This window comes from Seriola aureovittata, chromosome 7, assembly GCF_021018895.1.
Source record: "Seriola aureovittata isolate HTS-2021-v1 ecotype China chromosome 7, ASM2101889v1, whole genome shotgun sequence".
Taxonomy (NCBI): domain Eukaryota; kingdom Metazoa; phylum Chordata; class Actinopteri; order Carangiformes; family Carangidae; genus Seriola; species Seriola aureovittata.
In genome coordinates this window covers 3,965,288-3,984,113 of record NC_079370.1, presented here as the reverse complement: position 1 = coordinate 3,984,113, position 18,826 = coordinate 3,965,288, and the positions used below count along the sequence as shown (strand labels likewise).

The 18,826-nt window shown below is 44.8% G+C and overlaps 1 protein-coding gene across 1 annotated transcript; it reads right to left on the bottom strand.

The window, feature by feature from the left end:
- Positions 1–1,566: 1,566 nt before the first annotated feature.
- On the bottom strand, positions 1,567–16,544 carry prdm1a (PR domain containing 1a, with ZNF domain). Its single transcript, XM_056379677.1, has 7 exons — positions 16,348–16,544; positions 12,803–13,162; positions 10,779–10,898; positions 9,003–9,255; positions 3,942–4,999; positions 3,579–3,707; positions 1,567–3,466 (listed from the first exon to the last, which is right to left on the bottom strand). Exons 1-7 carry the CDS (start codon positions 16,372–16,374, stop codon positions 2,873–2,875), a joined length of 2,541 nt encoding a protein of 846 aa, XP_056235652.1. The 5' UTR covers positions 16,375–16,544; the 3' UTR covers positions 1,567–2,872.
- Positions 16,545–18,826: the final 2,282 nt, after the last annotated feature.

Genomic DNA, 18,826 nt, shown 5'->3' with positions numbered 1-18,826 from the left:
CTTCAGAAACCCCCCTCCCTCCTACACCTTTCCAATTTCAGATTGGGGGCGGGGCCTGTGTCCGACCGTTTGTGTAATTTTCTGAAACCACATCACACTAACACCCACCTCATGCTGTGATTGGGCAGCTGTGCGGATGTGAGAAAGTAGCCATGGTTTCTAATTCTCTCCCTATAACCTTGTGTAAATACCTCCTGAACATGTGCGACGTTATCTCCATATATATATATATATATATAATATCACAATTTATTTCTCTTATATCTTATCTGGGTTTATGTTGTTGTTTCTGTCGTTCATTGCCATCTGCTTTGTGAATCTTTTCTGTGAAAATAAAACTTCCCTGCCATACGTCAAAGCAGGACTTAAGTAGGGTTTGATTAAGTTATGTGTGTCAACGTTTTTGAAACTTCAAAATGGCTGTTGACAATAAGATGAGTACAGAACTGATAAGGATCTATCAAACATCTTACCCATCCACCCCCGCCCCCAGTCACTACCAATTCCTAAACTAATGACTGTAAACTAGTTACTTCATTTTAGTTAAACAGCCGGACTCCCCTGGTCTGCAGGGTTAGGGTTAGGGTTAGGGTTAGGGCCTAGCGCACATCCTGAATTGCTGTTGCCGTTGCCAGAACCGCCTTCCACACGGCGCCGGACAGCGCTCTGTGTTGTTCGTATTGCCAGCACTAACCATGTCGGACATAAGCTAAATCCTCAGGTGTCGTGTGCTGCTGTAAAGCACAAATTCTTCTTCTGATGCTTTCTGGTTGGTAACTCTCTCCACAGTTAACGACGCCCATGCACCAAAAAACATGAGCACGTTCTGTCTATAGCGCTACATAAAAAGTCATATGAAGATCATGAGCCCAGAAGAACGAATAAAACACACAGAGCCACGGGGTTTAGATTAGGGCAGTGAATCCTTTATATCATAATTTACACTTTTTTGACATTTGCACATAAATAAGTATGTAAACCACAATGTAAACAGAGACAGTCCTTTAGGGAATTCTCCTCTGGAGTTAAAGCTCTGATCAGAGAGAAAGAGATGCTTTGGTCGAACATGTCGAGAGACAGAAAGATGACGAAGGAGAGAGAGAGAGAGAGAGAGAGAGAGCTGCAGAGTTGAGGCTGCTGTAGTAACATTAAGGTGAGTCTTAATGCCATCATGACCAGTTTCAGTGATATTGTACACAGTGTAAATGGTGCAAGCGTCGGCATTGAAGTTATAAAGTAAGAAGGAGGGAGGGAAGGAAGGAGGGAGGTGGGGGCCAGTGCATAAAAGAGGGCCGAGGTGCTTTGGTGTATGCCAGTTCATTAACGAGATAGCAGACAGGTGGGGGTTGAAGAAGGGGGCGGGGCTATTGTTTCTCAACTGAAATATTAACAAACAACAAAAACAACAGAACAAAAAAAAAAACATCTTACAAAACGATGTGACCACAGCTAAAGAGCCAACACTTCATCATCATATACACACAGTTCATCTTCCCTTCTTCAGCATTTTGATTCCTCAAGTCCTTCCCTTGTTTTGATTTTCTTTTTTCTTTTTTTGTGTGTGTGTGTGTGTGTGTGTGTGTGTGTGTGTGTGTGTGTGTGTATGTGTATGTGTGTCTGCGTGTTTCTTTTGGTGTTCGTTTAGAAATTAAAGCCACATGAACTTTGGTTACTAGCGTCAAGAGTGAATCTCAAAAAAAATCTGAGGATGTTCACTTCCCTGCTGGTTGTTGACAGTGTTGTATTAAAACAAAACAAAAGGACGGACGAGGAGGGTGGGGGTGGGGGGGTTGGGGGTTGGGGTGGGGTGGGGGCTCAGCGGCCTACCCCCCCGAGTCCGTTATGTGCTACATGTTGAGCGGGCGACGCCGCTCCTTTGGACCACATGAAGAGCTGCACTCCGCTTCAGTTTGGTTTCTTCTTCTTCTTTTTCAAGTAGCAAAAAAAAAAAAAAAAAAAGCAAATAAATAGAAAGCTCCCACTTTCAGCTGTCCCTTAAAACACACACACACACACACACACACACTCGTATCGCCACATACACACTGAGGTAACTGTTGTGAAAAATATACAAAAAAAAATGCCCTTTTGTTTGTTTCATTTAAATTAAGTAGGCATCAGAAAATGACACAGACATACTTTGAGGGAAGCTCTGAAGCAGGGTTGAAATAAAGCTCTTCTTGCTAAATTAACAGATTCATTAATGTGCCAGACTTTGGCAAGTTTTTCAACCCTTTTTAAACCTGCTATGTTGTTTTTTTTTTTTTTTTTTAATTTTTTTAAATTTAAATAGATAAAACCCTGAAGAGTGGACACCCCTGCTTCTATAGGTCAGAGGTTAGCGGACAGATATAGGCATAGAGAGAGAGAGAGAGAGAGAGAGAGAGAGAGAGAGTGACTATCTACAGAGAAATGGCCACAGAGAAAAAACAAAATCAACAGAAAAATAGTCTTTAACATTGATTTCACCCTGTCAGTGGAACCGTCAGTTCCACTTATTGCTTTTAAAGACAACAAATAAAAAGTATAATAAATTAAGGAGGTTATATAACAACTAATTGATCAAAAGAAAACAAGAAGACATTTGAAAATAAAGACCAAATAATACAACGACAATAATGATAATAGCATTATATTACATTAAAGGTAAGGGTAGATGATTGTCTCTAAGTATAATAAACGTAAAGTAGTCATGGGACAGTGTCTCTTGTAGCCCTGAGTACGCGAGTCCCTGATAGGTTGAACACCTGGCGTGGTCATGATGTCACTCCTGATGACAGCCAGGTGGAGAATTATTTATTTATTTACAGCAGTTGCTCCTGGCAACGCAGTCCACTGTGAGTCATGCAGTCTCGACTACGAAAGGGGTCATTTAAGCGTGATCCTCCGACTCCTGCTTGACGGTGACGTTGGCGGGAAGCGGCAGGACGGGGCCGCTGTGCCGCATCTTGATGACCGACGTCTCGTTCGGGGACTCGTACGCACCGTAACCCGCGGACAGAAGCTCGGCGGCGTCGTCCTTATGGTGGGGGTGAAAGTGGGAGGACTTGAGGTCAGTCTCCCTCCACAGGATCCCCTGCAGGACCTGCTTCTCCAACATGGCCTCCACCTCCACCCCTCCCTGCAGCTGCTCCAGCCGCTCGGCGTGCTCGCTGATGTCGAAGCGCTCGATCTCCTCGTTGGCGCGGTGCACCTCCTCCAGGGCGGCCGGGCTGCCGGAGCCGGAGGTCGCCGCCAGGCAGTAGCCTTTCAGGTGAAGCCGCAGGCTGCACAGGTGGATGTAGTGGCGGTGGCAGTGGGGGCATTTGTGCGGACGCTCGCGGGAGTGCAGGCGCTTGTGCAGCTTGAGGTGGACGAACTGCGTGAACTTGGCCGGGCAGAGTTTGCAGTGGTACGGTTTCTCCCCCGAGTGGAGGCGGAGGTGAGTTTTCAGGTTGCTGGTGCTGCTGAAGCGCTTGTGACAAACCTGGATGAGGAGACATGACAGAAGAAATGACGTCAGCGGCTCGAAGCAAAGTCGGCATTAAGGCGTCTGTCTACGAAATTAAAAGCACGTCATCGCCAGCCTCGTTTCTCACCTGGCATTCATGTGGCTTCTCCCCGGTGTGGACCAGGTAGTGTTTCTGCAGGTGGGCCAGCTGGGTGAAACCTTTGTTACAGGTCTGACATTTGAAGGGTCTCTCTCCACTGTGGACACGAAGGTGAACCTGCAAGATGGAGGAAACAGGAAACAGGAAAGGAAAATGTTCAGACACCGCATTTATCAAAGACGCCATCTAGTTGTGTTTTCTGTAAAACGGCTGGTTAGGAACCTGCTCTGCAGCCTAATGATTAACTGCAGCCACACATTACAAGGAGTGGAATGATAATGGGGCAGTAAATCAGACGAGCAGACAGGATGTTGAAAGCCAAACACAGAACGGCGGTGTCTCGAGCCTCACCTTCAGGTTCGACAGCTGCCCGAACGTCTTGCTGCACACGTTGCACTCGTACTTGATTTTTCCGTTCTGCTTCTTCAGCGGGTACGGCAGCGCCTTGTAGCCCGCCGAGCCGGCGCCGCGCTTCACTTTGGTCAAGTTGATGGCCTCCTCGTCGGGGTGATGCTCGCTGGCGTTGCCCAGCAGGGCTGAGGTAGGCTTGGTGGGCACCCGCTCGCTGGGCGGCGCCGTGCCTGCTGTCGGGGAGCCGCTGGAGGGGGCGCGGGCCTGTTCGTGTAGGTGAGGGTGCCCGGGGTAAGGGTGGTGAGCTCCCGCTTTGTCCTTCAGAGAGGTGGCGACTGAGAAGGCACTGGTGGGCCCGGGGAGGAGGAAGTCTCTGTGGGCTGAAACGGAGGAAGGGTGGACGTGGTCAGGCATCAGGAAGCGCCTCCCTGCTGTGTCGGAGGGCAGGAGGGGCACGTGAGCGGGCAGGAGGCTGCTGTAGAGGGGGTACATCCTGGGAAAGATCCCTCCTACGGTGGGGACGCCACCGCCAGGCAGAGGGTAGTGATGGGGCAGGAGGTAGCGTGAGTACGGGGCTCCTGGAGGGTAAAAAGGTGAGGAGAGGGGGGCAGATGGTGGGGAGTACCCGGGGTAGGGGCTCAGTCCGGTGGGGTAGAAAGAAGCTGGGGATGGCACCGGACCCGAGGGGCTCCCCTGGGGGCTGCTGTCTGGGCTGCTCCTCGCCGACGGGCTGGGTGTAGCCGAGGACTGGTTGCCAGGGGAACGAGTCGCGGGGTAGCCGAGCTGGTGGGGCCTGAAAGCTGGGTAGAGGGCGCGGGGGTACAGGGGGCGCTCGGGGCTGTCGGCGCAGCGCGGGCGGGTGGGGAGCGGCCGGCTGGGCTCCCTCTTGGCTGATGAGGTGCTGTTGGTGCCACGCAGGATGGAGAGGACGCTGTGCTCCCTCTTGGGTGGGGTGGGGGTGGGGGTGGGGGTAACTGCGACGGGTGATGGGCTGGAAGCTTCGACCAAACGCTCCTCACCGCTCACCTGCTGCTGCTTGACCTCCAGGAGAGACTGTTCTGAAGAGAGAGAGAGAGAGAGAGAGAGGAGGTCAGGGGGAGTTCACCAGATCCAGAGAGGGGCCCCCTCCTTCCCCTTGGGGCCCATTAATACAATTTTAAATTTTAAAGCAGTAATCATGATTTTCATTTATTTTATTTAACAATACAAATATTCAAACTCCTTTAAAAGGACGGCAGGGGTGTGTGTGTGTGTGTGTGTGTGTGTGTGAGTGTTTGTGTGTCACTGGGTTGAGGAACACCATGAGTAACTCGGTCGGCCAATTAAGGTGACAGATTTGACGAACGAGCATGAGGGGAGGTGGGGCGGCCGGTGGGGGGAGGGGGGGTGCAAAAGACAGGAAGTGAGGCGTGACAGCTGCCTTTGGGCACTGTGTGTTTGTGTGTGTCTGTGTGTGTGTGTCTATAAAATCAAGATAAAATCAAAATGGTGGCAGACAGACGGGACTGATGGAAGGTTTCCTGCTAAAGATATCCCCTGAAAAAGCTTGGCCTCCACCTGCCCTCCACACACACACACACACACACACACACACACACACACACACACACACACACACACACACACACCATGTGACAAATTACACACACAGAGGCCTCTGTCTGATTTGTTGACTCTTCCACTTTTGGCCAACACATACACACACACACACACACATACACACACACACACACACACACACACACACACACACACACACACACACACACACTCTGATCAGGCTCCTAATTTTTCCTGGCCGTTCACTATTGTTTCCGGGTCAAAAGGTTAAATTAGAGCTTCCTCACTCAGGTCACTCACACCTACTGTCTCCTCTGCATGATGAAAGAGTGGATTAGGAGGAGCGCTCTCTCTCTCTCTCTCACACTCACACACTCACACTCTCACACACTCACACACACACTCTAAAAGCCCCGGGATGTCAGCTAGCAGCACATCTCGGCTGTTAAATGGCTGCAGTCGAGCCCTTAAAACGCCGCCGTCTATTATCTATAAGCTCATTTACTACCCAGTCAACTTTTTACCATGAGGTCGCCCAGAGGGGAGTGTGTGTGCATGTGTGTGTGTGTGTGTGTGTGTGTTGTCAAAGTAAATCCTGAGTGCCAGCACTAGTGAAATTTTCTTAACTCCCCCTGCTTCACCCCTTCACTCACTCACACACACACATACACACACACACACACACACACTCAGTGACCCTTGCATCAGTAGTATAGCGGCAGTGTAAACACTGAGGTTATCAGTTAGCCTTCCTCCTCCTCCTCCACCTCCTCCTTTTCTTCCTCCTCCCTCTCTCCCTCTTCCAGAAAACAAACAGGGCGGCCATCTTGGAGATATCAATCTGTCAACACGGCCCTTCTGCCAGGAAGTTCAAGTAGTCAACAGAGGGGGTGGGAGGCGCAGCTCTACCTCCAGCACTCCCTCCTCCACCTTCTCCTCTGGTCTTTTTTAAGTGGCAAATATATCAGGGTGAATGGCCAACCCACACCCACACACACCCACACACACACACACAACACACACACACACACACACACACACACACACACACACGCACAGTGTGAGCTTGCATGTGTTTGAGATGAAAAGAATGGGTGTGAATGTTTTGGCATGTCCCGCTTATGACTCTGTGTGTGTGTGTGTGTGTGCGCGTGTGTGCGCGTGTGTGTGTGTGTGGGAAGAGAGAGTGTTTTTGTCGGCGCGGCAGAGCATCTTTGAACACAACGCGCGCACACATGGCTGACAGGTGCTTCCAAGTGCTAACACTTGAAGAATGCTCAACGACAACGACAAAAAGAGTAGGAGCAGAAGAGGAGAGGAGGAGAAAGTGAGGGAGGGAGACAGCGGTGCACGCTCAGTCATTTTGCTCACACACACACACGCGCACACACCCACACACTCACTCACTCACACACGTCTGGTTTTGCTATGACTGCGCTAGAAAGAGCAAAAAACCCGATAGAAAAACACGACGCAGACAACAGTAGATTTTGTTGCGCTCCTCAGGAATATAACACAGGATGCTACTAAGTTTAGATCAGTAGCTCTGGTGCCCCCCACTGGGACACAGTGTATTTTGTAATAATGAGATGCATCTTCTTCCTAAGTTTAATCAGAAAATACTCGGCGATATCTGAGATTTTAATGATTAAAACCCAACCGAAGCTTAACTTTACATGCTTTATCTACTGTATCGACTCACAGGCATCAAAGTCTAGTTGCAGCTACAGCCGCCTTTGCATATTTTGTATTTTATCAATTTACTCTGATTCCAGGTTTTTTTGTTTTTTTTTGCTATTTGCATGAACAGCTGCAACAGATGCATCGAAAGGTTTTCACTTCTGCTTTAGAAAGATGAGCATTATAATGCTCATTCACAGCCACGACATTCATAACGCCGGAGGCTAAAAAGCTAACTTAAATAACTGGATTGAAACTTTTGCCTTTTTAACTGGGTTTCAGTTTACCGTCACTTTAGACAGAGCGGTTTTCTTGGTTTTACTCAGCTAATGGGATTATTTCTGACTCCTTTTGTCAGAGCTAAAACTGTCATGTGGCTGCGCCGACAGTCAAAAGTTGTACTCATTTTAGGAACATGTGATTATCAGACGGAAAAAAAATAAATAAAAATTTGAAACTTGAAGCTGTGTAGCCAAATGACTAAATGTTAGTCTTTCTGCTGCAGGTAAAAGAAAAATCAGCATTCAAGTCAGAGGCAGGTCAACAGGAGCCTGTGGGGCTAAATGACAGAGGAAGCTAATTAAAGACAACACATATACTGTACACACACACACACACACACACCACACACACACACACACACAGGCTTTGAGTAGGGAGAGGAGGAGGGTACCCCCTGCCTTTGTCCCCCAGGTCATGCGCATTTTTCCCTGGGCAGTGGAGTCGCCCAGGCTGGGTCTGCTGGTCCCTCTGCCACCTTAACGTTGCTATTAGCCTGTAGTCACACCTGGAAACCCCTCAGCTCTCTCTCTCTCTCTTTGTTTTCCTCTTAGCTCGCTCTCCCTTTGATCAGCTCAGCTAAAGTGGATAAGTGCAGTGTGTGTGCGGGGTGAGTTTGAGTGCTGAAAGTCAACCTCCTTCTGCTTAACAAAGAAGGTTTGGATTCAGGTTTTTGGTTGAGATAAGCATTGATGAGATTACTATAGTCAATAAAAAAAGTTAAGAAAATAAGAGTAAAATAAATATATTGATTAGTGTATAAAGATGAAAACGTGTCCGTGAACGTTTATGTGGTTCCGTGTGAGGATGGAGAAATGTGACGCCTACTTTTTTCTCATAAAAAGGTCACTGAAGACACACACAGTCATGCAAACCCGCACTGTCTCTGGTTCTTTTATTGAGGTTGAGCAAGCCTGTGTGTTAGTGTGTGTGTGTGTGTGTGTGTGTGTGTGTGCTTTCATGTTAAAAGCGGGTTTTTAAGTGTGTAAGACTGTGGCATTAGGGGCCATATCCCCCTGTCTGTGTAATTACACTGTCACTGGCAGACACACACACTCACACACACAAAAATACAAACGATGGCACTGAAAGAGATGAAAGGTTGTCGGTTGTGTACCTCTGTTTGTGTGAGTGTGTGTGTGTGTGTGAGATAATGACAGGCTAATGTTCAGAGAGGAAGGAGACACAGCTACACTCAAACACACCGTTAGGCTTTAACAGTGGCGACAGGACACACTCAAGACACACACACACACACACCACACACACACACGCGCGCACACACACACACACACACACACACACACACACACACACACACACACACACACACACAAACCTACATCTCCTATTGATTTTAGGTTTTTCATGTTAGCAGCTCAGAGCATGACACATTTAATAAAAAACACCCGGTCCTTTCACAATAAAAGTCTGCTGAATGCTGTTGCAAGTGTTAAAAATTCAAAATATTGAACTATTTTATTTTCCATTTCTGACTAAATATACCTACTTAAAAAAAAGAAAAAAATCACATGAACTTACTGAGTTTCTGCATCATCAGCTCTCCTGACGGCGGGTAGTGGAGCCGCCGGGCGAAATCGTGGCAGTACCAGACGAGCAGCTCTGCGCCTGCGGGAACAGGCTTCACTGTGTAGAAATAAATCTCCATGCCGTTCTGACACGCCGCCAGGTTCTGCTCCGCCGCCGAGTGGGCCGGGTTCACGTACCGCATCCAGTTAGAGCGAGTCTCATCCAGGCCGTCAACGAAGTGATGGAACTCCCCGTCCGCGTAGATCTGGAGAGAGGGAGGGAAGGAAAGAAATATTAAATAGAGTTTAGTTAAAAAAAATATTAAAATGTAAAATTTAGTGTGTTTTAATTTTTTCTATTAATTAAGTTTTTCCTTTTTCCCCCTTTCTCTCTGATAAGAACAGGTGAGACAGAAGTTTTAACAAAAATAAAATACTTAATTTAGTTGGAATAAACGCAATAAAAGTATTTTTTTAATCAATAAAACAAAAATTTATTTTTCTCTCCTTTATTTCCCTCTTTTTCATTACTTTGTGGAATTAGCGGAAGAACATTGCTGAATAAATTTATCAGTAAATTTTAAGACTAAACTTTAATTCTTCTAATTTTAAACTCAGTGATTACATCAGTAGATAAATTATTAAGTAACAAAAAAGCAAAAATCCAAATAAATGGTAAAAGACACAAAATAAGTAAAGAATTAATCAAATAGTTAAGATATAATAAATAAATAAATAAATAAACAAAGTACAAAAACAAAGTAAAAAAGTTACTAATCCATTCAAAAAGTGCGTAAAAGTAACAAAATAAGAGTTTAAGTGACGACATTAAAAATAAAGTGACTAAAAAAAGTCAGTAAGTAAATAAGTAACTTACCAAATAAAAAGTAATAAATAACAAATTAATTAGTTAACTACTGAGACTGAATCCAGACAGTTCAATATAAACTACACTTCTCTCGTCTCTCCCTCCGCTTCTCTCTCTCTCGCCATCCCTTCATTCCTCACCATGCTCCTCTCGTCACCTTCATCTCCCTCAGACGAACAGACAGAGTGATGAGGAGGAGGAAGACATCCTCTTTTATATTGAAAAGAGAAAGGACGTCTCCTCCCCCTCTCTCTTTCACTCTCTCTCTATCTCGATCTCTCATTTTCTCAGTGCGTGTGTGTGGGTGTGTGCGTGTGTGTGTGTGTGTGTCTGTGTGTGTGTGTGTGAATGAAAACACCTTTCTGATTTTGTGTCTGCTTGTGGTTTGGTGCAGGTTGAGTCTTTCTTTTCATGCACGCGCACACACAGACACACACAGACACACACACACACACACACACACACACACACACACACACACACACACACACACACACACACACACACACACACACACACACACACACACACACACACACACACACAGGCAGTGGTCAGGTTGGTGGTTTGTGAGAGTGTGCACTCTCACTGTGAGTTACCGGTAGTGATGGAGTTGAGTGTATTCTGCCGAACGATGTGTGTGTGTGTGTGTATGTGTGGGTGTGTGTGTGTGTGTGTGTATGTGTGGACTTACAGGAACCACAGTGTGACATGTTATTTGTGTAAAGGTGACATCACATCCCCATCTCTCAAGAGCCCAGTTTCCTGTTCCACTGACTGACGTCACAGAAAGGGGTCCCTCCGGCTTCTGAGGAAGTGTATGTGTGTGTCTGTATGAATGTGAGTTTTCCGTGACTCTTTGTTTGCATGTGTGTGTGTGTGTGTGTGTGTGTGTGTGTTCGCGCGAGTGTATTAACTCACCCTCCAGAAGTACTTGCGGTTGGCATCTCTGGGGACGCTGTCAGCTGTGTAGATTTCGCCCACCAGGGGACCGAAGCGAGTTCCTTTGGGGATGTACTCCCTGCTGCACACGCCGACCACCTGCAGGAAGACACGCACACACGGGCAGGTTTAGTGTAAAGATCTTTACATCTTTGAGCATTTAAACAGGTAATAATGTGGCGTCTTGCAGCAAATGTAAGCATCAATCCACAACGGCGTGATGACACTGCGACATGAAACGTATTAATCTGCCTTTAATGTCTGTAAACAGATGTTAAGAGGTTAAAACTACATCTGCACACGTGAGGATCTTCATCGACAAAAGAGAATCTTCTGACCACGTGGCTTGCCGTAGGTGCAGACTGCGTGTGTGTGTTTCACGCTGTTGTGCGCATCCATCAGTGACATGTCTTTTAGTCTAATTAAGTCTAATTGTACGTGCAAATTCAAACTCATAGACACACACTATTAACCACCTGTCAACAGAGACGATGATTAATGAGCCAACGTCATGCTTCAGTTCATTGAAGGAGTGTGTGTGTGTGTGTGTGTGTGTCTCGTCACACCTCCACTTGTCGCCACATCAAAACAAAACCACCGCCACTTCACAGGCTTCAGGGGGGAAACATCCAAATACTCAAAAGAAAAAGAAAAAACATTTTTTTTTTGTTCCTCATCCGATTCAATGAAAGACCAAAAAAAAAAAAAAAAAAAAATGGGAGGAGGAAGAAGAGGAAGAAGAGAAAAGCGAGGGATTATGTGCTGACTGGATGTCAGGCTCCAGCCGAGGATGATATTCGTGCAGAACCCACGCAAACAAATGCCTTTCCCAAACCCTCTCGTTCCCTGGTGACATGGGAAATCCCCTTTTCCCTGATTCCCCCTATAGAACCAGAAATGAGTGTGTGTGTGTGTGTGTGTGTGTGTGTGTGTGTATGTAAGAGGACTTATTAACAGGCTTTTACAATTCTCTCTCTCGCTCTCTCTCAATCTTCTTTGATCAGAGCGACACACTCAGCCTTTCCCTCCTTCCTCTCTCTTCATGTCAGCTGATAGTGTATCAGCTCCTCTCTTTCCCTCCTCGCTTCTTTTCCTCAGTTTCCTCGCTGATAAGCCCCTGATGAGAAAATCTATGTGATCACGTCGCTTTAACTTTGCAAAAAAAAAAAAAGGGTCAAAAAACGACTGGCAAAGCTGCGACTTCTTGACCTGAAGTCACGCACAGATCCAGTTCCGTATCCAAACCGCTTTGAAAAACATGACACAAAGATCCACGGCTGCAGCAGGAGATTTACTGAAGCTGCTCACTGCCATAAAGAGATGCGTGATCAATTTAGAGTGCAATTAAATTTAATTAGTCTTGATGCAAACCTGAAGCCTAAAATAAATGTCTCCAAATGCAAATTCACGCCACTGAACGTCCTGTTCTTGACATTTTGCCAGTTTAGATTTGACATATGAAGCATCTTGGTGCTCAAAGTTCATGCCAACACTCTGTTTGATGTGTTTGCAGTTTGTTTAAGACGCTGAACTGCGCCCCCTGCCAGCTGGGTGTGGTACTGCAGCAGTTTACTGACAACAGGAGTTGTATGGAAGATGACACACACACACACACACACACGAGAAGATCCGGCCTTCATCATTTCCACAGATGATGAATGAGTTTTAATTGACGGGTACGAGCTGATGCAGATGCAGCCTGAACACACAGCGCACTTCGGTAACACTGTGTGTGTTTGTGTGTGTGTGTGTGTGTGTGTGTAAATTCTGCTCCAGGCGTTTCACACACCCTCGCACACACAGATTCCTTTCTCTAATATGTGAGTGTGTGAAACTTTACGACGAGACACGACCCCCTCTTCATTATGACCCACCTCTGACTCACATGAGTGTGTATGTACAGATGGCTCGTGTGTGTGTGTGTGTGTGTGTATATGAAAATTTTTTTCTGGAGAGAAAGTTTGTGTCTGCCGTTGTGTGTGTGTGTGTGTGTTGAGTCTGACCTCCTTGCTGTCAGCTGGGTGTTTGAAGGTCAGGTTTCGGGGCAGCGACGCCTCGGCTCTGGTCGTCGTCGTCATGATGGCGTCACCGTCTGGCCCCGCCTCCCACGCCGTGTCCTTGACGATGTATGTGCACTTATCCTCAAACTCTGCCTCCGTCCACTGAGTCATGTCTGCCTCCTCCATCTCCATCTCCATGTCCACATCTGTGTCTGTCATCGTCTCGGTCCCATCTGAGCCCGAGCTGGAAGCGGCGGCAGCTGTGGTGGCGGCGGAGGCCATCTTAGGTCCGTGATGCGAGTCGTCCTGCTCCATGGTGTGCGCCCCCTCACTGGTCAACATGGCCGAGCTATGAGAGGTCGCCTGGGTTGAGAGACACAGGCAGAGAGATGGAAAGAGAGAGAGAGAGAGAGATATTTTCATTTTTAATTTACTTTATTCAAACATTTGCATCAAGAAAAAACAAAAGTTACAAGTTTAAGAAAGAAAGAAAGAAAGAATGAAATAAAGAAAGAAAGAAAGAAAGAAAGAGGTAGTAGGAGGAGAAAAACAGAGAGAAGAAAGGAAAATAAAAAGGAAGAGAAAGAAGGAGAGAGGAAGGAAGGCAGAAACAGAGGAGGGAGGAACAAGAAACCATGAGAAACAAAGGAAAATGTGATAGAAGGAAGACAGAAAGAAATAAAGAAAGAATTAGAAAGAATTAGAAAGAAAGAAAGAAAGAAAGAAACAAAGGAGAGGTGGTGGACTAAAGTAAGAAAGATATGGGAGGGAGAAGAAATAAAATGGGTGAAACAAAGAAAAGGATAAAGAAAGAAAGAAAGAAGATTAAGACACAAATGAAGGGATGAATAGAGAGAAAAAAAGGAGGAGAGGAAGAACTGTGATTATTATGTGTGGTGACTCAAGAAGGAGGGGGGGTCTGACTAATGCTGCTGTCTCTCTCTCACACACACACACACACACACACACACCACACACACACACACACACACACACACACACACACACACACACATAGAAACAGACAGGAAACTGTCTTGTCAACTATTTACAGAAACAATTATGGGATAAAACCTACATTCATTCATTCATGACTCCAGAAATAATTAGCTCACTTAAATCAAATAATGATAAAAATATAATATGGCCATTATCTCTCCCCCCCCCCTAAAAGAAAAAAAAATCGAACACAGTCACATTTTTTCCTAACGTTAAAACCACACAGGAAGCTTCAGCTTTGTGTTAAACCTCAGATGCAACATGAATTTTTGCGTTTGTGTTTCCAGGCTTCAAGATAAATCTCTCTCTCTCCTTTACATCCATAAAAACCACAAGGTGACATTAAGAATGACTCAGGAGATAGGACACTTTGATCACACACACATGACGATGAAGAGGAACTGATAGAGGAACTCAACACGTCTCACGTGAAGCGCTCAAGGAATGATAAATCCTCCTATTAACAATTTAGCTTTATTTTGGAGAGAAACTGTGATTGATTTAACTTTAATTATCAGCGGTTTCAGATAAATTTGAGTCTCTCGCTCTCCGTCTCCAGCGTCTCTCTCGCTTTCGTCCTCCCTGAAGACACTTTTCATGTTTCCTTCATTTGACTAAGTTTTTCTACACAGAGACGGTGAACGTGCAGCTCAGACAGCTACAAGTTTCTATGTGCAGGAGAAAGTTTGTTTTCAGCAGTGTGAATGTGGGGGATTTATCCAGATTATGGACCTGAAATCTCTCCTCTGTATTCCCCCCCCCCTTTGTTTCCCCCCCTGGGGTTGAAGCCAGAGGAAGGAAATGCTGTCTGTGTCTGAATGAAGCTAAAATTGGAAGCAGAGTGGCACTGCAGCGGAACCGGCAAATCATCCCGACTCCCAGCGTGTGTGTGTGTGTGTGTGTGTGTGTGTGTGTGTGCTTGTGTTGGTAATGGACGAGAGAGAGGAGGAGGAGGAGGGGGGTGGTGGTGGTGGTGGTGGTGATGAGGAAGGGAGCGCCAAAACTTTTCCATTTGGGGGGCCACAGCAGCGCAAACAAAACTTCAAACGCGATCCCACCCAAGACAATCCCACACACACACACACACACACACACAGAGAGAGAGAGAGGCAGATATCCACACAGGGACAAACATGCCGCTCGTCCCACGCAGACGAGCGGAAAGCGGCAGATCCTCAGTGACCACACTCAGCTCTGTGAATTCTTTTGCAGCCGCAAGAAAGAAAATTATTTCACATCCAACTGGCTCTAGTCGCAGTGACCCACTTCTGATCCACGCAGCAGCAGAAAAATGACACTTACACCTCCTCTGGTTACTGATCAGAAGAGATTTTAAAAGACAAACACTGACATTTTCAAATTAAAATCCCTTCCAGGAGCCAGGTACCAGCAAAAAAAAAAAAAAATCATGAGCTTCATTATCTCTTCATATTGACAGGAATGTTATTGTTTTTTGAGCTTTTGCAAAACACAAACTCTTGTTTTTATAAAAAAAAACACTCCACAGAACCTGAATTATTAAGAAAATGCAGATGTCTACATCTTTATTTTAAAAATAAAACTCATTGAAATCACATTTAACTCCTACAGAAGCACAAACTCCTTTACTTGAACTGTAAAACTAACAAGAAAAGTTCATTTCTGCTGAACAGTGGCTTTACCTTCTAACACAGAACAACAGTATCTGCTCTGATTTGCCTTTAAAATGACAAACAGAAAAAGACCTGCTCACATATGGAAATGTTTCTCAATATTTCACCTCTCAGCAGAACCCAGAACGTTCTTTGCATAACAGCTGCAACATCGAGAACTAATAGTGAAACCAAGAACCAAGAAACAATTCGCCTCTCATTTAGACCAACTGAAAATACAAAAGCTGAGTCTGCACGCAGCCGGAGGTAATTTCAAAATAAGGTGCATCTAAGTCAAGATGAAAAGTGTATGAGCGGTTTAAGCACCAATCAGGGGGAAACAAATAGGAAATCCCCCTCAGACTCTTTGTCATTTGAAAGCCATTATTGAGTGACACTTTTCCTGGCAAATGTTCACCAAACAAATATCAACTCCTTAAAGTCTGCAGAAAAAAAGAAGCCTTAAATCCCAAACTGAAAAGCTGAGCAAACCTAGACAAACACCTTCCAGCTTCTCAAAACATGGAGATATTTTCCTCCGAGTGAGAGTTAAAACAATCTAATCTAGAGCTAAATTCACCAATTTAACTGTTTAATAAAGAATCTCATCAAATTAAAAGTGGGAAATTAAAACCGCTTTGGATTTCCAGTCAGAAACAAGCAGCAAAAAAGGCAAAAAAGCAAGTTAAAGACGATAACATTGCATAAATTTGGATTCAAGTGGCCAAAATTCTTTAAAAATCTATTTCTATCTGTTGTAAAAACAGTTTAATTTTTAACACAATTTCAAAATTGAAAAAAACTAATTTAAAAAGCAGCTGAAATCTAAATTAAAAGCTGAAAAAAAAAGGGAAAAATTTCTTTCTTCTTCTGTGTTGATATTTTTTGTAAAAGTGTAAAAAGCTGCTCTGCACTCACCGTGTAACTTTGGTCCCATCCACACATAAGGACGACCGGTCAGATCCTCTGTATGTGTGTGTGAGGATAGAGAGTGTGTGTGGGACAGGTGCAGTTCTCCCCCTCTGTCCGTCCGTCCTGCTCCGAGCGCTGATACTCCACACTGTGATTGTGTGTCAAAGTGCGTGTGTGTGTGTGTGGGTGTGTGTGAGAGTCGGTGTCCTGCGATCAACTGACTGAGACATAGAGAGCCTCTGAGTAAAGTTGTAGAAGCCACGCCCACCCCCCTCTCCTCTCTCCTTGCTCCTCCTCCTCCTGGCTCTGCACACTTCACCCCCCCCTCCTCTGTCTGCTCTCTTCTCCTCATACACACACACACACACACACACTTTTCTTTGCGAGGAAACAGCAGCAGGCGCTTTCACCTGAGGCCATGAGCTGCACACACACACACACACACACACACACACACACACACTGAAAACAACTTTTTTCTGCATAAAAAAAAAGTTTGTCACTGATGATCATGGTGTGTGTGTGTGTGTGTGTGTGTGTGTGTGTGTGTGGGGGAAATGTCTGTTAACAGCTTCAAAGGGGTAAACAACATGTGTGTGTGTGTGTTCGTGTTGGGGGGAAGCATTGAGTCATTGTCACAGGATGTCCCTCTCTTCTTCAGGAAAACACACACACACACACACACACAGACACACACACACACACACACACACACACACACACACACACACACACATACATATTACCTCTAGGGGGCAGGACTGGTCTGCCCTTGCTGCTTGTGCTAAGGAACCTTAAAGTCTCGCTCTCTCTCTCTCTTCCTTATTGTCTGTGTCTCTCACCCACTCCCTGTTACTCTCCTTGCTTTCTCTATGTCTTTATATCTATCTCTCTCTCTCTTTTTGTCCCTCCCTTCTTCCCTTTCCCTCTCTCTCTCTCTTTTTTTACTTTCTCTCTCTTTAAAAACGACTTAATTTCAATTTCAAATTTGTGTGAGGAAACGTTTACTGCCAGAGCTTGTAGTGAAGGAACAAATGGGACAGTCACCTCTGGACCATGTGGGGAAAAGAAAGATTGTGGATTGTAGCAGATGAAGTGTAGTTAATAAATGTTTAAAGATGGTTTAAAAAAAAAAAAATCTAGTTAGAGTTTCACGAAAAGGAAAAATTAATTAAAATGAATTCCAAAGCTGATCCCGGTCTCCTTCAGGAAAGTACCGGACACGCTATTCACAGAACGATGACGCTGGATTTAAATCTTGACGTGCAAAAATTAGTCAAATAGGAACACAGATTCAGAGGAAATCAACCTATAAGTTCTCATAATTTGTGATAAAGATAATTCCACTGGCCGTTGTAAAACAAGCGTGAAATGACAGGATGTTAATCACTGATAAACTCTTGCTGCAGCCTTTTGCTTCACATTCAGAATTTCATCGACACAGCTGACGTGGATTAAGATGTAAAATATGATTCTGGTTATTATTATATTGTTTTTTCCCCTCTTTTTCCTGCACTGCGAGAGAGGGGAAAAAACAACAACTTCTAAACTAATCTGATTAGAATCTCTCTTTAATTTCTTTATTTAACTCATTTAACTGTTAATTGATCTTGAATGTTGGTGTGAAATGTCATCGCTGCCTCTCTGCGTTTAACCCCGCTGCTGCCGTGGTCGACGTTAATGTGACGCCACTCGGTTCGGGGGCTTGTGCCACGTTGGAAATTTTCCAGTTACTACTTTAACAGTTACTAATTACATCTGACCTCATCAGAACTTTAACACAGAAGTGAGTGGGGGGGATTCAATTTTTCATTTATTAAAAAAAAAAAAAAAAATCCCTCCATTTTTACAGTAAATCAAATGTCCTGTGACAGTTCAGATATAAATTTGATGCATAAAAAGCACTCACAGCTCTCATTCACTCTCTTGCTGTTTTAACAAAAGCTCACTAACACTGGAAATTCCCATCTAATTGTCCCCCTGACTCCCTCAATTTAACTCCTACTCACTCGCCTTCTCTCGCTCCTCCAGCCCTTTGATTTGCTCACTGTATTTACAAAAATGATTTTCCACACTGATTTCTCTCTCTCTCTCTCTCTCCCTTTTTCCATCACTTTTCTCTCCCTCTACAAACTAAACCAATTTGGAAAAAGTCCCTGTTCTTCTTTCAGCATCTTCATGTTTTCATTCCTGATGTCTTTTGTTTTTCATTAATGTTTTTTTTCTGACAGGAAAAATATGAGATCCACGTAAATCGGTGAAAAAATGGAAACTGAAGGAACAAAAATCAGATGATCAAATGATGCTAACAACAGAAACGGGGACAGAAAAACAAAACATGTTTAAAACTGAAAAATTAAATGTGGAAGTGAAAGAAAACTAAAAATAAAAGAAGTGTACGAAATGAAATCGTCACTAAAAGTTCATTTCCCTGATCAACTGATTCCAAAGAGACATTTTGATCAGATTCCAAAAAATATTTGTA